This window comes from Sciurus carolinensis, chromosome X (assembly GCF_902686445.1).
Source record: "Sciurus carolinensis chromosome X, mSciCar1.2, whole genome shotgun sequence".
NCBI classification, from domain to species: Eukaryota; Metazoa; Chordata; class Mammalia; order Rodentia; family Sciuridae; genus Sciurus; species Sciurus carolinensis.
In genome coordinates, this window is record NC_062232.1 from 15,938,493 (window position 1) to 15,963,946 (window position 25,454).

Consider the following 25,454-nt stretch of genomic DNA (forward strand, 5'->3'; position numbering starts at 1 on the left):
CACTATATCAATTCTGGTAAGGTACATAAAACAAGCAAATACAAAAACCTTAATCACACTTTTAACATTAAATTTCCATTCTGACTCAATTACTATCAATGATGATAGAAGAGTAAAGTTTTAGCCCCGGTATCAGAGGCCACTTCAGAAACCTGACTATAGTGATCATAATCACACAAGAGCAAACTGAATATTCCCAATCTGAAAATCTAAAATTTGAAGTGCTCATAAATATGAAACTTTTCGAGTAATAACATCATGCTCCAAGTAGAAAACCCCACACATGACTTCATGTGACAGGACACAGTCAAAACACAGGTACGCTAAAAATATTGTATAAAATTACCTCCAGGCTATGTATATAAGGTGTAAATGAATTTCATGTTTAGACTTCGATCACATTCCTAAGATACCTCATTACATATATGCAAAGATTCCAAAATGTGAAAAAAAAAATCCAAAATCCGAAATACTTCCAGTTCTAAGCATTTCAGATTAGGGATATTAAACCTGTACAGAAAAATGCAACACAAAAGTAAAAGCTCATTGGTTTAATAAAATTAAAGGTTTAACTGACATTTAGCTTTGGATAGTGCTTAAGTGAAAAAACACTTTCCACATGTGGCCATCCATCAAAGAGGTCTAATACCACCTCTAAGAATTTCGTATTTCACAAATCGTGTCTCTACAGAGAAAAAGGAGAAACCACACAAACCCAATGGAACAAACTTGACATGGTTTCTATAACACAGGGGATTATTCTAGAAGCAGATATTGTTGGAACAAAAAAGAAAACGCTATCTAGGTAATAAAAAGGAGGAATAAGAAAAAGCAAAATTTTGGACCCACCAGTTTTTGCTGAGGCTTTCTGAAAATCTGCTTGTCAGGCACGATATAGTTGTTTTCATAAAATGCATGAAGCAACAAGAACTCATTACGTTCAGATCGTCCACCCATCAGTGTCCTGGACTATTAAATAGAAGTTCTTTTTACAATTTGAGCTCCAAATCACAATAAACAAAAGCAACTCTGAGCTGGTTAATAGCATCAAGGTACCTCCCTCAAAACTACTACTAAACAAAGGCTGCTTCTTTGGGAAAAAGTAGCAAATTATTTCTAACATTTTCTTTAAGCATTATAAAAGAGAGAGCTTAAAATATTGAAAACTTGGCTATTTCTTTACCCCCAAAAGGACCATTCCACCAGATGCATCCAGATGTTAGAGAGATGATCCTTATGTTCGCCCAAATTTCAACACACTGCACCTGGCATTCCTCCCCTTCTCCCAACCAGTTTTTCCTTTTACAAAAGATGCCCAGCTTTCAGAATCCAAGTTACTCATTTTATAAGCATGCATTTAGACTCATTATCATATAACAACTACCCCAAGCAAGCACTGAATCCAACAGGAAATGCTTTTTCCCCCTTTCTAAGTTAAATTTACCATAATGTTCCCAGCGATGTTAGTGATCTGCAATGCTAATGGAAGAACATTTAGCTCACACATGATCTGCAAAATGAACCTGGCATCCTTCCAGGTGTGTTCCAACAGGTACAACAGATGAGAAGATTCACTGTAAAGTAAGAATGAAACAGAATCGAGTAATTAAAAGAAACAATGACTATAATCAGAACTTCATAAAATATTACAAGGAATTTTTGGTATAAGTAACTTCAAAGCAACAGCACCTTGGCTTTGGAAACAATTTAAAATAAGGTTGGTATGTAATTAGGAATTGATCCCAGTGCCCTTCTCTAAGCACAAAAAAATCCACAAAAATTTTCATACATGTTAACAACTACATACCTGAAAATTACTGAATCCTTTCATTCATTCTATCAAGTAAGTATAAATTGCACGTTTACCATGCACTAGGCACTGGCTATAATCAAAACAGAAATTCCTGTCCTCATGGAGCTTAAATTCTCATGGTGAAGGCAGAATACAAAAAAGAAAAATAAATTAAATATGTAGTATATTATATAATGCAAAGTGTTTGTAAGGAGAAAAAGTTAAGACTCAAAGAGAGTATAAAGTATCAAGAGTAGAGACTGAACTTTTAGTTAGGGAACCAGAGAAAAGTTCACTGAAAATAAAGACCTGGAAGAGGTGAATGAGTGTTATTGTTTAGACCTGAAATGATCGCCAAAGCTCATGTGTTGAAGGTTTGGTCCCCAGTGCAGCACTGTTCAGAGGTAGGGCTTTTGGGAGGCAATTGGACCATAAGGATTCTAGCCATCATCAATGGATTCATCCATGATGGATTTGGGAGGTGGTGAAGACTTTTTAAAAATGGGCTTAAAGGAAGTATGGGGGGGTCATGCCCTTGAAGGGTATATTTATCTTTCTCTCTCCCACCCTCTTTCCCCATGTGTTCCCCACATTGATGTTCTGTCTCCTCACAAGCCTAAACAAAACAGCAACAGAGTCAACCAACTACAGATTGAAACCTCTAAAATTGTGAGCCAAAATAACTCTTCCATCCTTCTTATTGTTCTTCTCAGGAAATTTTGTTACAGTAATACAAAGCTAACATAGGAGCAACACTTATGGAAAGGTATCTGAGGGAAGAGCAATCCAGGCAGTCAGAATAGCACTCAAAGACCCTGAGCTGGGCACAAATCTGGCAGTTCCAGAACCTGGAAGTACATCAATATGTCTGGTTGAGAAAGAAAGATGGTGAGAGCAGAAGACAGTTAACACCTTTGAGATACATTGTATAGGACCCCATAAGCCAAAATAAAACTAGTTTTACTCCAAATGAAACAGAGTCAATGGGGGATTTGAGTTGACTTTAATTTTAATAAGATAACCTGGTTCTGGACTGAAAATAAACAAAGAGGGGGCAAGAGAAAAACCAAGGAGACTGGTAATATAAGACCCAGAGCTACAGTTTGAATATGGTTTTTATGTCCTCTGAAACTCACGTCAGAATTTAATCCTCATTGTGAAATATTATGAGGGTAGAAACTTAAATACTAAGGTATTTTAAAACTACTAAGGTATCTAAAGGTGAGGGCTTTGAGCCCCCATGATTGAATGCAGGTAGCTTTATAAGAAGATAAACAGAGGGGCTGGGGAGATAGCTCAGTCGGTAGAGTGCTTGCCTTGTAAGCACAAGGCCCTAGGTTCGATCCCCAGCACCCAAAAAAAAAAAAAAGAAGATAAACAGAAAGCCAAGGATACACAAATGCACTCTCTGCCTCTCACCAGGTACCACCTCAGGACTCTGCCAGCAAGAAGGTCATCATTAGATGCAGCTCCTCAAGCTTGGACCTCCAGAACCATAAGTCAAAATAAACCTCCTTTCTTTAATTTGCCTAGTCTATGGTACTATATTATTAATAACAGAAAACAGACTAATAAAGACAGTTTCTAATTCAGGGGGAAGAGGATGGTGCCCTGAATCAGGGATGGACCAATGGAAGTGAAAACATGTTATCAGAGCTAGATATATTTAGAAGAATTGATAGAATTGCTAATGGATCTACTGTGGGATGTCAGAGGAACCAAGGAAGTCTCAGAGGTTTGGGGCAGAGGATGACTGAAGGCTTACAGTGGTACTGGAAAAATATAGGTAGCATTAATTTAGTAAGGGAAGACTACAGAAAGACACAACAGAAGATCAGAGCTCAGTTTTGAACGAACTTAAGGTTCATATTAAATATCAAGTGGATACATGAGTCAGAAATTCAGGGGGGAAGTCAAAACTGAATAAACACAAGTGAGGGGCATCAGTCTTCACATGGTATTTAAATTTTCAAGACTTGATGAAATTACTTGGAGAGAAAGCAAAGTCAAAAAAGAGCAGTAGTCCAAGAACTCTGGAGGAACAGTAGAAAAAAATGAAAAATGGCCAGAGAGGAAGCAGAAACCTCACTTAAAAAACAAGAAAGTAATATCTCTAAATGACTTAATGATTGCTCAGTTGTTGTATTTTCAAAATATCTCATTACTTAAGTGAAAGAAGAGTCAAACTCTAATATCAATTTCCAAATTGCCAATAGGAAACATCAAGGTAATGTTAAAACATGTGAAGGAAATGGACATAAACAGATCAAATTAGAATAATTCGAGAGGTAAACTAGTTCAATATGAAGTAACGGACATGATGGTGGCGACGTAAAGACAATTTTCTGTTCCATGGTACCAATGGCACAGGTTCCTCCAGCTTAAAGACAGTAGTGGCATCCTTCTGTTGCTAATTTCAAGATAAACAGATTCTAAAGAATTCGGGACCATACCTGTACATATTTCGTATATTTTCCATTTGAATTGCAATCCTTTCCATTTTCAGAATCTGTTGAACAAGTTCAGACAAATGGTAGCTTTTACAATGAATCAATTCCTTTGCTGAAATTTCCACATCACAGATCATTCGGCCACAGGTAGCATTTCTTTCAGCAAATCCACTCCGGCCCTACAAGGTGGGGATAAAAACCAAGTTCCATGAAAGATCAGATACTGAGAACATTACACTCTATCCTACTATAAGGTTGACCCCAAAATTATAATGATGAAATTCTCATTCTTGCATGTATCAATTAAATTTTTTGAACATTTACCATGTATCTGACTGACACTATTCTAGGTACAGCAGTGAACAAAGTAAAAAAAAATTTTTTAAAAATGACTTCATTTAAAATATACAATAAAAATAAACAATATAAACAAGAAAGTATATTTTTGTAGGAGGTAATAAGTTTCTGGAAAAGGGGAGGAAGTAGAGTAGGATAGGAGGGATAAGGAATTTGGGGAGACTATACCTAAAATAAGACTAGTTGGGGTAGACCTCACTGAGATGACTCCATATACAGAAAAGTCTGAAGAGAATAAGGGGTTAGCTAGGCAAGTATTTGGAATAAGTAATAATGTCCTTATCACCTTAAAGATATGAACAGAAAAAGAAGAGCCCCAACTCTGATAGCAGAGAACAGCAACAGAATCCTCAAGAGATCATTAGGAAGGGACAAATTCGTAAGTTCTCTGATGAGATAACATGCTGATTTTATTTGTAAGTTTTGGGTAAAATAAGACTTTAATCTCAGTGGTATCAGGTTTAGGAAGAAGGTGCTTCATACAAAGAAGACCAAAGCCTCCACATATGAAGCAAGCAAACAGAATAAAAAGCACATGGGCATTAAAAGAGTCAGACTGACCTGGGTTTAAACCTGTTTTTCCCTTACTAGACCTGTAAGAATGTCTACAAAATAAAATTGGAGTTGCTATGAGAGGTTAACTACATGAAAAAGCACACAGTCCACTGGTTTCTTATTCACATCAGCTCCCTTCCGTTCATTCTTTCCCATCTTCCTGAATGAAAATACTCAATGATTTCTGAACCCTGCAACCCTACCCTAAGGACTATCACTTCAGGAATGTCAAAGAGATAGTAACATGTATGTGTGCTGTCTTTCTTTACTATTCCTAGATTCCAATCATTGATTTTAAAAAATGACCAGTGGCTTTTTCAAGTAAAATGCTGGATTCCAAGGAAAAGACATTTTGCAGCAAAGCTAAAATGTACTAAAATTCCTACAAGACAATCAAATCCTATTCAAAAAAGTAGTGTGTCCCTGGTAAGTACCCAATATAAAAAAAAAACAAATAAAAGAAGTAAGATTTTCAAAACTACTATTACCCCAAGCTTTGGCATGGTGGATCGCTTCAGACGACCTATCTTGGACCAGTGAGGAACTTTGCATATATTAATTCTCTGCAGTAGCACTTCCAGTTCAAACCCATAAATATTATGACCCTAGGCAGAAAAAGGAGGCAGCCAATAACATTATAACAAACACAAATTAGACGATGTATCTTCAAAAGCACAGAATTTCTTTGCCCTTTCTTTTTCTGATCTTTAATTGAAGACATCATGAGCTTACCTCCGATTGGAGGTCCTTTCTTCTTCAGGAATTTATTCATCAGCAGCATTCATTAGCCTTGACATTAACAAGGCTGCTAAGCAGATTGCTGAAATAAACTTTATTTCATACTAATTGATGCAAGGTTCATATGCTGTCTTTAATTTGCAGCTCATGCCTCACAATCTCAAAGGCAAATGTAAATTTTAACATCCCATACTTTTACATGATCACTAAAAGCTGTATTTAAACAATTCCATTTTGCTTCCTTAAAAACAGAAAACCTGCTTGTGTTGTATGAGTTTACAAAAGACTTCTTAGAAAATTCAGGAACTTCATTTGGCTTCTTTAAAAACTGAGTTCGAACCCTACTGATTTAGACACTTAACAAAATAAATGTAAAATATCAGTGAATAGTTTGAGTAAAAAACTTAAAAAAGAAGTAAACAAAATTATATAGAGTAGAAAATAACTCAAAATACAACCATATTTTTCATTTCTATAATTTCCAATTTCTGTCATGCAAATAACACTATTCACTTGCCTGTTATTAAAAATTAGATGAGGTTCAAAATAATTGTTATCAATAAATAGTTACTTGTTACTAATTTTAATTAAAAATAGAGACTACCACTTGGAGTATACAAAATCATTGAGACAGAAGACAAATGGTGGTTGCCAGGGGCTGGGGCAAGGAGGAGCTAATTAGTACTGTTTCAGTTTCAGAAGATGAAGAATTAGAGACGGATGGTGTTAATGGCTGCACATTATAAATGTAGCTAATATCCCTGAATTGTACACTTAAAAGCAGTCAAAATGGTTAATTTTATGTTACATGTACTTTAACACCACATAAAAACATATACCCCACTATCTATTTATGGCAGTTTTGTTCTACTAAATTAAAAGACCCAAAGGACTACAAGGATGTATCATTTTCAAATTATGCCTGGGATCAGGGACTCAAACTCATGTCAGGATTCTTTCTTACATCTGAATTTCTCACTCAGATATGGTTCTAACACCCTAAATCAGGCCAGGTATCATAGGTGCTCCATGATATCACTTAGGGGCTCAAAATACTGTTAGTAGAGGGTAGGTGAGGGCCTAAGCCAGAGCGTCAGAGGACTATGAACAGAATTTCTCATACTTTCAAGATGGGTCCTGAAATATAGTAGGCTAGAATTTTTCCCCTTTCTATTTACAATTAGCATAACAATTCATTTCACTCTGAAAAGATTCTTTGGTGCTCAAAAGTAAATAAACAATAAAAATAACCAATAAAGCCACACTGAAAAGAACTAAGGAACGAAGAGCTTCCCCACAATATGATCAAAAAGTTACTTACCACAATGACATCAGGATCTATTTTGTGAACTTTTGCAAGAAAAAAACCTAGCAGTGTTCTTTCTGTTGTGGCAACCTCAACCTTCACATTCTGTTAGATAAAAACATACCAGTCACTGACTCTTTAAAGTACTATACCTTTGCTTCTTGTCCAACCAGGGTTAAGATTTCTTAGGGTTAAAAGAAACCCTCCATTACAAAACTAAATGCAGCAATGAAATTTTATATTCTAGGTTTTACAATAATGATTGCACAAAGTCTCTGAGGAGCTCATTCTAGTAACATGCATGTGAATAAAGCAAAATTTTAAGTGCTAAGCAACATCAAGAGTAGAAATGTCCTTCCACAGAGACATGTTTGTACATTGGACACACTTTAAAACATATAAATCAGAGTATCTTTCAAAAACATTACTTACTTTCCTATATAATCCCTGGTAGACTTCTTTGTTGTATTTATCAGGGAAAGAAATCCCAAGGATTGAATAAATTATTCCCAAATAGTGTTGTAAGAACAGATAAATAAGAAACTCGACTAAAAACAAATAAAATAATTCTTAGGGTTTTAATATAAACCTATTTTTACACAAAAGCCTTCCACTTGGATTGCTGAATGTAAATCAAGTGTTCGATCTGCTCTTATCAAAAATGTCTTAAAATAGAAATTGATAGCTATACATATTCCACAACTAGCTTGGTTTAAAAAATGTCAGTTTGACTCTAAGAGAATTTTCTAGGTCACTGTACTTGGATAAGGTAATTCAGGGCACGTCACAAATGATAGCCAAACCTAATAGTACCTCCAAACTGTTGGACTTCTCAAGTCAATTTAAAATAGTATGTGTGAAACATGACAAGGTTGTAGCATTTGATTTTGTCAAGTGAGGACATTAACAAATGAACAAACCTACTTATGTATCAACACCATCACTTTAAAAAGAACTCTATTCAACTTCTGTTATTAGTCTTTCCACTGAAGAGCTACATGGGTTTTACCTCCAAATTTACCTCTCATTTCTACAAAATCACTCACCGTTCTTTAATTACTTTGAGTCTTCATAAGGACTAATACAGACTTATAACTTTCCTATTTTCATCAAAGTATCTCCTTGTAGTTCTTGGTAATTCGAGGTCACTTTTAATTGGACATTATTACCCTATGTGTATATATGATTAAAAGACTGGTGTGATGCTACATCATGTACAGTCAGAAGAATGAGACCTTATACTCCATTTATGTACGATGTGTCAAAATAATTAGTCATGTATAACTAATTAGAACAAATTTAAAAAATGGAAGAAAAGACACAACATATTCTCAAAAAAAGACAGAAATTCTTTATATTGAATGCATTTAGCTTTGTGAAAAGCTACATTTTATTACTCCCCTGCCATTTTATTAAGGGTCCACAAAAAATTCATAGAGCATACTGGGAGTTTAGAGATCACTGATCAATTTGGGTAGCCCACCTGAACATTGCCAACACATGGCTCTTTAATATCCACAGTAGTCCCAACTTTACTTGATTTCTCTCAATCTGGGGAGGTGTCTGACCCAACAACTTCCCAAAACAGTAATAAATATTATCATTCGTTTTGGTAAAACTTCCCATTAAGCAGTCTGAAAGTAGGTTTGAGCCTATCCATCTACTAATGCAATGTATAATTCCATTATTTTCAGGTTGTAGAACATTTAAACATTGTCAAATAATGTTTCCAGTTTTATATTTCTAATACATTTTAATGGGTTATTGCAATAATCTGGTCTAGCAAGAATATATCTAATAAATTAAAATACAGAACAGCCTATTTCTACTACTCCATACCATCCTCCTATTCTCTTTCCAAACCAATAGATACTTCATATTTAATAGGAATAATTAGCTATTTACCTTTTCCTTAATGACTTCTGTGAAAGCACATGGAAAAATACAGTCCTTCGGTTTAGACACAACTATAAAAAGGAAAAAAAATTCCAAAACCCATCTTAATTTAATTTCAGGTAGACATACACTGCATGTTTGCAAATAGAAACTGTATTAAATATAAACAATTTTCTCCCATCCCTAAAATGTTAAAAAGTTTGAGTATTTCCATTGGTCATGTTGGAATTCAAAAGAATAGCCAAGCACAGAACTCCATCCCTGTAATTGTTAAAACTTTGATCAAACTTTTGCTATTCATCAAAGTCAAAATGAAGGATTATAACATTCTCTCCCAAAGGAAATCTCATCACCACCAAAGCCTTAACCAGCTTATTATGAAGGAATTCAGTTCAAACGTCTCGAACTTGGAAAAGATGAACAAAGTTTCTCCTCTACACCATAAGTTCCTTGCCATAAAGACTAGCTGTTCGCACAATAAAATACACAGAGGAGGTGAATAAAGGCTTGTTGAAATGAGTTAATGACTATTCCACATTTTCTCCAAGCTATTATCAGCATTTTGCTTCATGTATTCCCCCTACTTAAGGGGCAAAACTTCATAGTAACCATACATCATCCTCTCCTCTTTCCTAATACCCAGGAAAGCAGACAGGAGAGGCTGCCCAAGTTAATCGCTGGTTCTGGGCTGGAAATGATCCCACCCAGGAAACATAATAGATCAATAGTGCTATCTCCCCTTCCCCCACCAATGTTTTGTTAAAACAAAATTTATTTAACTGGCTCTCAACATGAAATATGTCAGAATCCTCCTTAGAAACTGACTTATTAAACACACACACAGAATTCTACATTGAATTTTAGGTGTAGCACAACTCAATTTGATATTACTATAACCCCTCAAAAAGTGGGTGAACATTCATTTATTCCTTGGCATCTTGCCTCACTGCACAGAAAAGGACTTAGCTTCCATAGCTGAAAACAACCTTAACAATATGCACTATTTACTCTTGAAAATACTATTTGAAAAACAAGTTAGAGATCTAAGGAAAATTTCAAATCAAGTCTTTAATAAAGTATCTTTAAAAGTACATACCACAGAAGTGTGACTGAAAGGGAGGTTGTGGGGGTGCTTTATCTAATGCAAAATTGTGATGAACCAAAGCTGCTATAGCGATAATCTGCAAAGAAAGGTGGGGGAAAATCACTTATCAGACACCTAATATATATTCTGCATTCTTACCAATGGCTGATATGTAAAACTACAGGTACAACCCCACCCCACCTATCATCTCCCTGCAATTCACATTTGTTGAAGAAACTGAGTTGTTTATCCTATGGAATTCCCCATGGTATGAATTCTGCTGCTTGTATCCCAATGGTGTCATTTTCATTTAACACATTCTTCTGTCTCTGTACTGCCCATAAATTCATAGTTAGATCAAATGACTTTATCAAAACCAGGTTCAACTATTTGACAAGAATACTTTAGAGGTGCTGATTACATCTATCAGAAAGCAGACACAACCTTTAAAGAAGAGCTCATTCCAATACTCCTCAAAGTATTCCATGAAATAGAAGAGGACGGAACCCTCCCAAACTCATTCTATGAAGCCAATATCACCCTGATACCTAAACCAGACAGAGACACATCGAGGAAAGAAAATTTCAGACCAATATCCTTAATGAACATCAATGCAAAAAATTCTCAACAAAATTTTAGCAAATCGCATACAAAAATATATTAAAAAGATAGTGCACCATGATCAAGTGGGTTTTATCCCAGGGATGCAAGGTTGGTTCAACATTCGGAAATCAATAAATGTCATTCACCATATCAACAGACTTAAAGTTAAGAATCACATGATTATTTCAATAGATGCAGAAAAAGCATTCGATAAAATACAGCATCCCTTCATGCTCAAAACACTAGAAAAAATTGGGGTAGTGGGAACATTCCTTAACATTGTAAAGGCCATCTACACTAAGCCCATGGCCAATATCATTCTAAATGGTGAAAAACTGAAAGCATTCCCCCTAAAAACTGGAACAAGGCAGGGATGCCCTCTTTCACCACTTCTATTCAACATCGTCCTTGAGACTCTAGCCAGAGCAATCAGACAAACCAAAGAAATTAAAGGGATATGAATTGGAAAAGAAGAACTCAAACTATCCCTGTTCACTGATGACATGATTATATATTTAGAGGAACCTGGAAATTCCACCAGAAAACTTTTAGAACTCATAAGTGAATTCAGTAAAGTAGCAGGTTACAAGATCAATGCTCATAAATCCAATGCATTTTTATATATAAGTGATGAATCTTGAGAAAGAGAAATTAGGAAAACTACCCCATTCACAATAGCATCGAAAAAAATAAAATACTTGGGAATCAATCTCACAAAAGAGGTGAAAGACCTCTACAATGAGAACTACAGAACACTAAAGAAAGAAATTAAAGAAAACCTTAGAAGATGGAAAGATCTCCCATGTTCTTGGATAGGCAGAATTAATATTGTCAAAATGGCCATACTACCTAAAGTGCTATACAGATTCAATGCAATTCCAATTAAAATCCCAATGATGTACCTTACAGAAATAGAGCAAGCAATTATGAAATTCATTTGGAAGAATAAAAAACCGAGAATAGCTAAAGCAATCCTCAGAAGAAAGAGCGAAGCAGGGGGTATCGCAATACCAGATCTTCAACTCTATTACAAAGCAATAGTAACAAAAACGGCATGGTTGGTACCAAAATAGACAGGTAGATCAATGGTACAGAATAGAGGACATGGACACAAACCCAAAAAATACAATTTTCTCATACTAGACAAAGGGGCCAAAAACATGCAAAGGAGAAAAGATAGCTTCTTCAACAAATGGTGCTGGGAAAACTGGAAAACCATATGCAACAGAATGAAATTAAACCCCTATCTCTCACCCTGCACAAAAATCAACTCAAAATGGATCAAGGACCTCGGAATCAGACCAGAGACCCTGCATCTTATAGAAGAAAAAATAGGTCCAAACCTTCAACTTGTTGGCTTAGGATCAGACTTCCTTAACAGGACTCCCATAGCACAAGAAATAAAAGCAAGAATCAACAACTGGGATAGATTCAAACTAAAAAGCTTTCTCTCAGCAAAGGAAACTATCAGCAATGCGAAGAAAGAGCCTACAGAGTGGGACAAAATCTTTGCCAACCATACCTCAGATAGAGCACTAATCTCCAGAATCTATAAAGAACTCAAAAAACTCTACACCAAGAATACAAATAATCCAATCGACAAATGGGCTAAAGAAATGAACGGACACTTCACAGAAGAAGATCTACAAGCAATCATCAGATATATGAAAAAATGTTCAATATCCCTAGTAATAAGGGAAATGCAAATCAAAACTACCCTAAGATTTCATCTCACCCCAATTAGAATGGTGATTATCAAGAACACAAGCAACAATAGGTGTTGGCGAGGATGTGGGGAAAAAGGTACACTCATACATTGCTGGTGGGATTGCAAATTAGTGCAGCCACTCTGGAAAGCAGTATGGAGATTCCTCAGAAAGCTTGGAATGGAACCACCATTTGACCCAGCTATCCCACTCCTTGGCCTATACCCAAAGGACTTAAAATCAGCATACTACAGAGATACAGCCACATCAATATTCATTGCTGCTCAATTCACCATAGCCAGATTGTGGAACCAACCTAGATGCCCTTCAGTTGATGAATGAATAAAGAAACTGTGGCATATATACACAATGGAATATTACTCTGCAATGAAGAATGATAAAATTATGGCATTTGCAGGCAAATGGATGAAATTGGAGAATATCATGCTAAGTGAGATAAGCCAATCTCAAAAAAACTAAAGGATGAATGATCTCGCTGATAAGCGGATAAGGACATATAATGGGGGGTGGGAGGGGTTAGCATTAGGGTTAGGGTTAGGTTTAGGATTAGGGATAAGGAGGGTGGTAAGAATGGAGGAAGGAAAGACTGTATAGAGGGAAAAGAGGGGTGGGAGGGGTGGGGGGGAAGGGAAAAAATAACAGTATGAATCAAACAACATTACCCTATGTAAATTTATGATTACACAAATGGTATGCCTTGACTCCATGTACAAATAGAGAAGCAACATCTATCCCATTTGTTTACAATAATTAAAAAAAAAACAGAAGAAAGAAAAAAAAAAGAAAGCAGACGCAATGTCTGTTTTTCTATATTTCAGTGAAATTAGCAGCCACTGTCAATCATTGCCTAGATTCATATTTCACTGGGGATTAGAAAGTGGTCATATTCCATTTTTCCTTCATTATTTATTAGCTGGAAACCTTCTAAGAAGAGAAACTTCATCAATTATTTGGTTGCCTAAGGTACAGTATGTTTTCCAGAGAAGTCAGGATAATGCTTGATTTGATTCCTTTATCAGTTTTAAAAATGAGATAGTTCTCAAGTATCCTTCATAAGTGAGCAATGTAGCAGTGTTATTATTGTTAGTATCATTATGAACTCAAAAATCTGAGTGTTTACATCTATTGCAATTATTCTTATGCTCATGTTGTCCCACCTTTGGTCAGTAGGATACTCTTCAAGTTGTTCCTGAATCCGTCTGACATATCTTCAGTAGATTTTAATATCATCCTTACTTCCTAATATAACAAGATGTTCCAGATTTATCTTAGACACTCCCTGCCATGAATAAGCTATTTCTCCACAGACCCCTATTTCCTTTATTAGGAAATATTCTGTGAAAACCTCACTCTGGGCACAAGAAAATGGATATTTCTTTTTAATTTTAACTAAGGACTTATTAAACCTTTCCCAAACACTTAACTATTAACTCTGACCATCTACTAGAGTAATGGTTATTTAAAGATCTTGGCTTGGGATATAGCTCAGTGGTAGAGCATGCACTTAGCGTGGACAATGCCCTGCATTCAGTCTCCAGCACTGCCAAAAATAAATAAATAAAGATGAAAACACCATACTGAAAGAATGAATATTGTCAAAAACGCTATTTAAAAAGACCCCTATTAATGTCAAAATGACTTAGAAGCAAACAAAGAAACTCTCATTGACCAGTGAGAAAAATAAAAGCATCAAATTAACAAGCTGAGCACACTGGTACATATCTATGGTCCCAGCTACTTGAGAGGCTGAGGCATGAAGCTCACCTGAGCCCAGGAGTTCAGAGCCAGCCTGGGCAACGTAGTGAGACTCCCATCTCAAAATAATAGTCTCAAAAATAAAATAATAATGAATGCAATAGATTAAAAGATAGGGAATATACATATATATACATACATATATAAACATATATATGAATATATATATATATATACATACTTACATATATATATGAAAAACACCCATTTTACAACTCCTAATGAAATAACTAATTCAGCTAAAATAGCATTAGAATAGTAGTTCTCAACTGGGGATAACTGTACCCTCACTTCCCTCTAAGGAATATTTGACAGTGACTGGAGGCAATTTTAGGCTGTCACAACTAGTGGGGAGGGGTGCTACTAGCATCTAGCAGGTAGAGGCCAAGAATGCTGCTAAATATCCCACAATGCATTAGACAGCACCCTACAATAAAGAATTATCCAGCCCCAAACACCTGCAGTGGCAAGGTTAGATGAAAAGCTGATGGAGAAATATACAATGGTTATCACCATTTGAGCCCACTGACCAATCATAGCCTCACTAAAGCAGCTTAACCTGACATTATGTGTCTTCCAATATGAAGTACACTCTACCACCTATAAAGTATTTTGACTAATAAAGTTGAACTTGAATCTAATTCATCCTTTAGAGATAACTTATAGCATGAGTACATAAAGGATAGACAAAGAGTAGGCACCCAGTTTCTATAAAGGACCAAAAAAGTAAGTATTTGGGGCTTTGCAGGTCTCATGGTCTCTGTCATGACTACCTGACTCTGCTGTTGTAGTGCAAAAACAGCTGAAAATATGATGTATTTCAAGGAAACTTTATTTATAAAAATAGGTAGTGGGCTAAATTTGGATCACAGACCATTGTTTGCCAACCACTGGTATAGAGGAAGAAGTCCAATGATACCACAACAGAGCAAACAAATACAGAAAATGGGACATTCTATGAGACAACCATCAGTGATTCTTTTAATCATTCAATGTCATTGAAAAAAAAGTGGAGGGATTGGGTGGGCGCTGCTCCCATTTAAGAGACAGAAGTGGCACAAAAATTAAACACCATCTGTGAATCTTGTGTAAATCCTGATTCAAACCATCTGTTAAAAGACATTGTGAGAAACGTAGTCATTTAAGTATATACTGGGGATTTCAGATTAAATCAAGGAATCACTGTTAATGTTACTGGGCATGTTAATGATGGTATATAAGAAAATGTGCGTATTTTGAGAGAAGTACATGAAGGCATACAGGATTAAAATGACATACTGTCTGAAATTGGCCTTAAAATACTTCAAAAGGTAAAAAGAGAAGGGACAAAAACAAGTGTTACAAAATCTTGCTAAATGCTGAATATGTGTGATTGGTATAGGAAATTCATCGTATTATTCTCTGTGTCCATTTAAAAAATAAAATATTTCCAGCAATTTAAGTCCTTGAAAAAAATTCACAATACCAAACAGACAAATTCAATTCATTCTCCAAAATGAAGTTTGGTAGTAAATTAGTATTGTTTCACCTCCAAACAGAACAACTTTTTTGCAGTAAAGCTATACAAGTTCAGGCAAGTATCACTTCTAAGGCAGAAATACAAACTATGTCCTATTTTTTTACCTCATTTTGATGGTTCTTTGCATTCTGCAATGTTTTCATGCTGAAAGACATCACCACAAGTGGAGGAGGACCAATATCCTTAATTACATTCACCAGGTCTGGTTTCAAAGCCATCACCTCAAATTTACACCAACTGATTGGCTGACTCAAGAGCTCTGGAAAAAATAGACATAACACATAAATAGCTTTTTTTAACTTAAAAAATACTATAATTATGACATCTGTGATTAACTGATATTCTTCAGTCCTATCTTCTATTAAAAATGGCATAACATCTAATTAAAAATAAGCCACATTACTGGGTATGTGTGTACATATGTTCATTTTCTTGAGAAAAATCATCCATAGCTTTTGTAAAATTATCTAAAGAATCCAGGACCCAAGATAGGTTTAAAAACTCAAAGCACTACCTTGGAGGAAGCATAAAACATTTTGAAGAGATTCATGAAGATAAAAAAGTACCTTAGATACAAGTGCTGAAAAATATCAAGTAATGGGCAAAACAAGCACTATCCAAATTAAGTAGTGATTCTCCTCCCCGCCAAAGGTCAGCAGCAGTTTACTATGGAGAACAGCAGGGTATTATCAGCCAGGTGGGAAGTACATGCAAACAACAGCATAATGAGGGATGCACCCCAAACAGCTGCCTGTGCTAACTAAGCCCTCCCTCTAGACTAAACTGCCAGGCCTTACAGAGATAAAGTGATTCCAAATATATTCTACAATCACTCAAGGAAAACCTTGAAGAAAAAATACAAAAGGAAGTAAATACACTAAAATAAATAGATCAATTCCTTAACTTCCCTTTGGGGGGGGAAACACATTTATCAGCAATCTAATTATGCATTATGATTAAATCTTTCCTTACGTGGATTTTTCACTTCAAGCCAACAAGGTCCTTTGATCTTTCTGTTCATTAAAAACAGTTCCAAGCTGGATGTGTTGGTTCCAAATACATGAGAAAAAGTTTCTCCTTTCAAATCCTGAGGAAGCTGTGGTACTTCTGCCTAAAAAAAACGCAAAAAAAAAATCTTTTTTGTTTAAAACTATTACTTCACATTTTCCAAAGTCTATATTTGAAATAAACAAAAGCCTCTCTATGAAGCAGCAGAAAAAAACCCCTTTGATACATATGAAATGTAATTTGCTACAAATGAAATCCAAAACAATTCACAGTAGGAAACAAAAACAATTCACGATGACAAAATAATGCATCTTGATGACACCCATTAGAAGAAAATAGGCCAAGAAGCTCCCCCAAGAGAGAATTTGTGTCCAGAGCTGTACATGCCTCACTGATAAAGAATAGCCAAGTAAGTACCACTCCATTAGAAGAATGAAAGCAACAGAGTGGGACTCATTGAAAATGTTTCCATGGTACTTTTCATCACCACTGTCAAAAACATTTCTTAAAAGTTTCCCTTTTCCAACATTGGGGGATCAAAACACTAGAACAGAGGTAAAAAGAGGTTAAGGTCTAGTTAATTAACACCCTGCAGCAACGACCTTGCCTGTCACAGGAGCAAGAGCAGCACTATAATGATGCTACTGACACTCCTCTCTCACCTTTCCACTGCTTACAAGAGACACTTAACAGACTAATGATGTTCAACTCCATCATGTGGCATTCATTCCACTTGACAAACAATTGTGCTGTTTCAAGTTATTTGTTTAAAGCTGCATACTTGAAAGCAGAGAAAGGCAGTATAACCTGTAGACTATGTACTTAAAATTAATTTCATCCATTTCAATTATTCATTACTGTAAGTCCACCTCAATGAACTGTGGGCTTGAGGAGCCCTGCCAATACTCCGAATTAAAAGCTAGTTGAAAGTTCAAAAACAGAAAAAAATGTCATTCACCAAAACCCAGTAATTTTCTTTAACTTACCGAGTATCTAACTTCCAAGTACTCAGATTTTTCTGGAACATCAGGTATTTCAAAAGCATAGTTCTTTTCCACTGTCTGGATAAATAGATATTTTTAAAAATCATTAAGACAAAAAAACCCTTTCAAAAATCAAATTAGCCAGCATTACATAAAAAATACATGCTCCTATATTAAATAATCAAGAATCTAGCATCCTTATGGGATATAAGAGTAATTAAAGCCAAAAAGGTATCCTTTCACCTTTCAACTAGGACTGAGACACTCAGTGACAATGTTAAAAGGACTTTTCTTGGACACGAGAGAACGTCAAAATATTTGCATTCAAATTGGAGCAAGAAAAGATTAATTTTTTTACAATGTTAATGCATTAAATCATTTGCAAGAGCCAGGTTGTGGCACATGCCTATAATCTCAGCTACTCAAAATTCTGAGGTAGGAGAATCATGAGTGTAAGGCCAACCTCAGCAACATAGCAAGACCCTGTCTCAAAATAAAAAATAAAAATTATTTGTGACTAATTGACATTAAGCAACTCTATCTTGCTATAATAATTAACATTAAAATTATAGTTCATATGCACTGAGTATTGGCTGTGTGTCAAGTACTATTCTAATAATTCAATATGAATCAACAGATTTAACCCTTAGGACAATCCTTGCAATAGGGCCCCATTTGATAATGAAGAAACAGGCACAGAGAAGCCACTAGTACAGTCACATACTAGTAAGCAGTAGGGCTAGGACTTAAAGCACAAGCAACCTGACCCTAACATTCATACTCTTCACCATTACACCACATTTCCCCTGGAATTTTATGTTTTTAGTTTTTGTTTGCAGTGCTAGGAATCAAACCCAGGACCTTGTGCGTTACTTCTAGAAATTTAAGGAAATATCTCAGCCACAATTCAAAACTTAAGCAGTTAAGAGTGTTAGCTGTATCTTTTGCAACTCAATCCTCCCTTTCTTGCCATCACTACTAATAACCAATATTTTCAGTGGGCTACAGACCCCACAATTATGGCCAAAGGCATCAATACCTCACTAATATCAAAACAAAATTCCTATTTTTTTAGGGTCATTCTCCACTGAGCTATATCCCCAGCTATTTTATTTTTTGAGACAAGGTCTCACTAAGTTACTATTGTTGGTGTCAAACTTGCAATCCTTTTGCCTCAGCCTCCCAAGTCACTGGGATTAGAGGCATGTGCCACCAATACCAGCTTGGACAATTTTTCATATGTATCACATTAATAGAATATTTTCACTCTATCAGAAATAACATCATAGTCCCTGATTTTTTAAATAAAAACTTACTTAACCTTCTAACCAAAAAGCATTGGCAATAACTAATAATAAAATCATGTTTCCTTAGCCATTTCAGAATAAAGCAGCACATGTAAGCATTTGAAGTAATAATTTGCTTCAAGTTATCTATATATTCAAATTCATGACCATTATTTTATAAGTAGTTTAAAAAGAAAGAAAAATATTTTGAAAAATCTAATACACTGTTTTTATATTCATGCCTATGAGATTTCTATTCCATGAGATAGAGATATGCAGAAGGCACTTTGTATGAAGTAGAAACACAATAACTATTTGCTAAATCAAGACATGAACAAAAAAAAACAAAGAAAGCTGGAGGGAAATTCACCACCAAATACAAACCTTGGACTTGAACTTCATAATTTTATATTTTGCTGCTATTCTTTCATCAAATTCATCATAAACATCCTTCATTGTAACTGGAGTTTCTGTTTCTTTCCCTGTATTTAGATCAACTTTCTGTTCTCCCGTGGAAAGGAGAAAGGGAGAAAAGGTATCTGTACATAAGATCTTCTTAACCACCAAAAACCCAAGTATAAAACAGTTTTCATCCTCACCCATTTAAACATTTAATAGTCTCAAAGATGAGTTCAAAGGCAAAAACAATCCCTCAAAAATACTAAACCCAATGGCCAATTCCTCCCAAAGCATCATAAAGCAAGGCAAAGATGATCAATCCTAAAAAAAAAAAAAATGGGAAAATAAGGATTTTAAATCCTGACCAAGATGCTCCACAATTCAACAGAAATGGGTAGGGGCTGAGACTGGGAGCAGACTGGAGATGTTAAAAGTCCCAAATAAAGGAGAAGAAGCAAATGGAACTGATGTTAAATGGCTACAGGGGAAATATTACTGCTGCCTATGCAGCAAGAGCAGGAAAACTGGGCCAAATGTCATGTCACGTTTTAGAGCCTTAGAGTCTCAAGCCCAATTACTATGGAAATGAGGAGTAAGGGAAATAAATATAATATTATGTATTAAAACTCAGACACTTTCATTCTAACAAGTTGGAAAACTGAGTTCTACTTCATTTCTCGGATTTCCCCAACCTCTATTGGAATTGGTGACAATCAGTGGTCACAAGGCAGGAAGTAAGAAAGCATCGAAGTTATAAAGAACTGCTATCCTGCTGAAGGACAGGGTTGACAATATACAGAATGGGTGCCATATATAATTACTGAGATCTCAAAGCTAATCGCTAATTCTTACCATTTCACGGGGAAGGAAATAGAGTGTTCGCTCAATGTTTTTTACCATGACACAACAGCTCACATAGGTCTTGGCTGATTCGATACAAACTTTTCCAAACAGAAATACCACACCTAAAAAAATAAGGGAAAACTAAATTAATTAAAAAGAAAGCACTGCAATTACACTAAATCATAGAAACGACAAAAAGGCTCACTGAATGTGGTCACACATTGATGCCTTTGTGATAACTCATTCTAACAGCAAATATATAAAGTCAGTTCTTAACCCAGTATTTATGTCATACTACACTATCACAGTGGTACAACCCCTGAGAGAAAGGGGACAGAATAATTCTCTAATTTGGTATAAATATTCCCTATAACCAGTATTACCCAGATTAAGAAAAAAAAAACTAGTGTCCAACAAATCTTCTATTAAAACCTCATGAAAACTTACAAATGAGAGTATCATTCTAAATTTATTTTTAGCATTTGCATTTACTGATTTAAAAAAACAATATTCATGTATTAGGATATATATGTCAGTATTTTTCTATATGTAAAGTTGTATTTGGGAAAAAAATTCATCTTATATCTTATTATGGTTTGGATATGAGGTGTCTCCCAAAAGCTCCTGTTGATGCCAAAATATTCAGAAGTAAAAGGATTAGATTATGAGAGTTGTAACCTAACCAGTCCATTCTAGTTTGAATAGACTAACTGGATGGAAACTATAGACAGGTGGGGCATGGTTAGAGAAACTGCATCACTAGGGGCATGCCTTTGAGGTTTATATTTTGTCCCTTGCAATTCAATTCCCCTCTCTGCTTCCTGGCTACCATGTGCTAAAGCAGCTTTCCTCCACCGCACCCTTCTACCATGATGTTCTGCCTCACCTTGGTTCCAGAGATAGAGTCAGAGGTTCATGGACTGAACCTCTGAAACCATGAGCCCAAAATAAACTTTTCCTCCTCTAAGTTGTCCTTGTCAGGTATTTATTTGGTCACAGTGATGAAAGGCTGGCTAACACATATCTACTATTCTACATAAACATAAATATCTCATAACAGGTTCTACTTTCACCCTTTCTATGGCACAAGCTTTTTAAGACATCTGGCTAGTTAGTATTTATAATGCTACTTTCTCTTCTGCTTCAATTTAACAAATGGTTTACTAACAAAATCAGTAGCTATCCTCTTTTTGGGATTCCTCAGTAACATAAACAACAAAGTAAAAACATGCCTTTCTAGACATCAAATCATTGTTCTCCCCATTCCTTCAACAGAAAACTGGCCATTAAGAAAGAACTTCTAAGATTTGATAGTCAACCCAAGAGAGGGTCACTGTAAAAACTCCAGGGCTCCATGATTAGAGAGCAATAATCAACATAGCCTCTGAACACAGTCATTTATCTGAGAAACTAAGAAAATTCTGGTACATGCAAAGGCTACTGTTCACAAAGCCAATTACCCCAGTTTCATAAGACAGCTCATCATCAGTATTTCCTTTTGTCACTCATCCTAGTAGAAATAAGACTATCTAAGGATTTTTATTTCTGCAGATGATTAAAACTCTTATAAGAGTTGTGTGATTTTCAGCTGGGGTGGGGGGAGAAAAGGGAGAGAAAAGGGCGGACTGTGGGATGATTTAAAGAAAAAAATCACAGTAGCTCAGAAAATTAGAAGTCATCCTCACGACAGTTAAAGATGGAAAAACAAAATTCCATGCAAAGAAAAATAAAGACCCTAATATTGGATTCAAAGATTCAAATAGCTCATTTCACAGTCAAACTAATATCACACTTCATGCAACACATTTGACACTGTTTATGCCTCGTTTGCCACAAAAAGATCATGGTAAACAAAGATTACATTCCCCCCAAAGTTACTAGCTGAAACCAGGTGCAGTCAGGATTATTCAACCTTGAAAAAGTCATAATGAAGACAGGATATCTTCCCATATGCAAAGAGTAAAATTCTTTTCATAATTATGGTGCATTCAGCAACAACTGACTGACTTAGAATCTGTAAGAAAGTGAGAAACAATAACAGGGTCTTTGGGAGTACTTCATTTTTATTAGCAGCATTGATTTTCACAAAGCTCAGTGATCATTACCTACTATCATGATGAAACTGTTCAACCCTCTGAGATTAAAGGACTTTTTAAAAAGCTATTTTATTTAACCCATTGGCATCAAAAACAGAGAAAGATGTGCCACTGCAGAGGACACAACTTGCAAAGTACCACCAAATAGCAACGTGGACTGACGATGAGAAGCCCTGACTTCTACTAAAGAGCCAACTGCTTTCATTTTTTCAGAGTCTTGGTTTCCTGCTAAGCGAGTAACTAGACTAGTTAATCTCTGAAGCCTTTTTCAGCACTTATATGACAGACCAGTAATAGGATTAGTACCTATTTCAATTGCAAAAAATATCAGCTGGCCACCATGGCATGTGCCTATAGCCCCAGCTACTCAGACAGCTGAGACAGGAGAAATTCTTGAGCCCAGATGTCTGAGACCAACATGGGCAACGTAGTGGGACACCCCATCTCAAAAAAGTTATTTGCAAAATATTTCCCTGGGCTGGAGGTATGTGGTAGAGGTATGTGGTAGAGTACATGCTTAGTATGCACAAGGCCCTTCGCTGAATTCCTAACACCACCAAAAAAGTTTTTTCCCCATTATTGATTTAAAAAGCCTACCCATGACACTGGCCTGGAATCAGAAATCCAACACATAGCATAAATTGGTTACTTTACAAATTTAGTTGTGCCTCAATGCTTCAATCATAGCCTCCAATATCCCTTACTACAAACCAGCACTAGTTAAGAGAAATGTCTGTGATGATGTATTTGTTTGGTATCTGACCTATCCAAAATAGAAGCTATTTTTTACATATGGCAATTAAGCACCTAAAAGGTGGTTACTGGCTGAGAAACTGAATTTTAAATTTTATTTCCTTTTAAGTAGTTTAAATTAAAAGAGCTGCAAATGGTCAGTGACTGTTATAGTGGACATGATGGTACCTTAGTAGATCTTTGCCCTGTGAAACAATGTTGTTTACTAATGAGTATAAACCAAAAAACAAAAGGTGGAAATAACAAACTTATTTTCACAAAGGAAGGAAGAGGACTGTTGTCTTTTTCTTTAGTTGGAGATGGACACAATATCTTTATTTATTTATTTTTATGTGATGCTGAAGATCATACCTAGTGTCTCGCACATGCTAGACAAGTGCTTTTCCACTGAGCTACAACCCCAGCCCAGGACTATTGTTTAAAGTTCTGATCCTTGGTAACCAACACTGGCAATGATGCTTTATAGGCACTTACTTGAGAGGGGGGTCACCATCCACTTTTGTGTTACTCATTCTTATTTCACACTGCTACAAGAATTTAAGAAGCAAACTAAATAACAGCAACAAATTCAACTCTGGTTCTCTGTAACCCTCCATGTACATCCACAAGATTGTCAATCATTATGTAGTTTATTTCAAAGACCATTTACTGAATAACTACTATGGGCCTGGCACTGTACTTAATACTGGAAATGAAAGATTCCAGTCTTCTAGCAGCTTAAAGACTTTGGGAGAGAGAGAAAAACAGATTCGGATCATTTCAAAATCATATGACAAATGCTACAATGAGAAAGGATATGATGAGGTCACAGGGCTCTGAGGTCCATCTCGAGGTTTAGGAAAACCCTCAGGAAAAGACACTTTAGCTGAATCTTGAAGAATGTGTCAGATAAGGGGATCCCAGTCAGACAAACACCATGAATAAAGGGACATGCAGGAGCAATTTCTAGGGCAAAAATTCATAGACAGCAGGCTTCAGAAATGTGTTAAGGAGCTTAAACTCTATGTTATAGGCAAGAGATAGTGAGGATTTTTTTAAATGAGAAGACATAGTCAATGTCTGATCAACCACTCTGGCAGTAATGTGGAAGATAACAGTTTAGAGATCAATTAGGAGGCTGGTACGATGAATTCAGTAGGTAACAAGGGATCAAGGGGCACCAGTTATGAGGAGTTAGGTTATCTACTTTAGAAGGAATAAAGCAACAAGACTTGGTAATGGAAGTGAGGAAAAGGAGCACATCAAGGATGGCTTCCAGGTGTCTGGTTTTGATGGAACCATTAACCAAGACTGGAATAAAATATAGCATTGAGCAGACACAGCAAAGTACAAGGAACAGTACTGGGATAAGCAAGTCCACCATGTTGCACAGCTTCAGGGTACACCACTCACACTGCTGTGCTGTGAACATGGTATTCCCTGAGGTTGTACAATGGGGCAACCCCACTGGGAGTTCAGCAATGGATCAGAAATCATCTGCTCAGTCTCACATAAACATACTTTCCAGCCTACCTTCCAGCAGAGTAACAAAGAAGTAGTCAAAGAGGTGAGAAGGTCTACCAAATCAGCTTATCCTAGCTAAAGTAGGTTAAGATACCATTTATAAGATTGATTTTATCTTTATCTCAGAAACTAATACATGGTAGCATGCAACTCAAGTGGTTCTACAAGTGTGTATGTATTTGATAAAAGGAAGCACATTAATGTTTCTGTCCCCTCTCCCAGGAACATTAACATTTTTCTAGATAAAGGCAATGGCCAATTATCTTTAAGGTAAATCTAGTCTTCAAGTCTGATGTTTAATACTCATTCTTCTTATTCACACACATGCTTTACAACATGGAGTTACTCCATTTTTACTGGATTCAGCCTCCAGGAAACCACCTTGAAAAGTAGTTTACATCATACAATTCTATTAAAGGGTATATGCTATATTTTACATTATTTCAACAGATCTTGTCATGCCCATTCCCACAGTGAAGGCCTCAAAGAGACAGAAAAAGAAATTGGATAACCTCCTGTCTTTTTAAACACTTAAGCAACACAAATTTATGATCTTAGAGCTCTGGAGGTCAGAAGTACCAAATTTGTCAGCAGGGTTACACTAGGGCACAATCCTTTCCTTGCCATTTCCAACTTCCAAGAGCTGTCCACATTCCTTGGTTGGTAAACCTGCATGACTTCAACTTCTGCTTCCAAGTTACATCTCCTTCTCTGACTATGACCTTCCCTTTTACAAGGATTTCTGGATTACATTGGGCCCACTTAGATCCTGTCCTAATCTTGAGAGCCTTAATTTAATCA

General features: G+C 36.0%; 1 protein-coding gene across 2 annotated transcripts in view; it reads right to left on the minus strand.

Moving 5' to 3' along the window:
- The window catches only part of Pola1 (DNA polymerase alpha 1, catalytic subunit), a 288,260-nt gene that overhangs the window by 241,810 nt on the left and 20,996 nt on the right, over positions 1 to 25,454 (minus strand). The window contains exons 11-22 of one of the 2 annotated variants that reach the window (XM_047536616.1): positions 20,311 to 20,423; positions 19,444 to 19,560; positions 17,777 to 17,851; positions 16,755 to 16,893; positions 15,887 to 16,041; positions 10,191 to 10,275; positions 9,104 to 9,165; positions 7,214 to 7,303; positions 5,643 to 5,759; positions 4,246 to 4,421; positions 1,445 to 1,574; positions 850 to 969 (exon numbers count right to left, since the gene is read on the minus strand). In XM_047536616.1, the coding sequence (XP_047392572.1) occupies positions 850 to 969; positions 1,445 to 1,574; positions 4,246 to 4,421; positions 5,643 to 5,759; positions 7,214 to 7,303; positions 9,104 to 9,165; positions 10,191 to 10,275; positions 15,887 to 16,041; positions 16,755 to 16,893; positions 17,777 to 17,851; positions 19,444 to 19,560; positions 20,311 to 20,423 (1,379 nt within the window). The remainder of the gene's footprint in view (positions 1 to 849; positions 970 to 1,444; positions 1,575 to 4,245; positions 4,422 to 5,642; positions 5,760 to 7,213; positions 7,304 to 9,103; positions 9,166 to 10,190; positions 10,276 to 15,886; positions 16,042 to 16,754; positions 16,894 to 17,776; positions 17,852 to 19,443; positions 19,561 to 20,310; positions 20,424 to 25,454) is intronic. The other variant, XM_047536617.1, reaches the window with a different exon arrangement.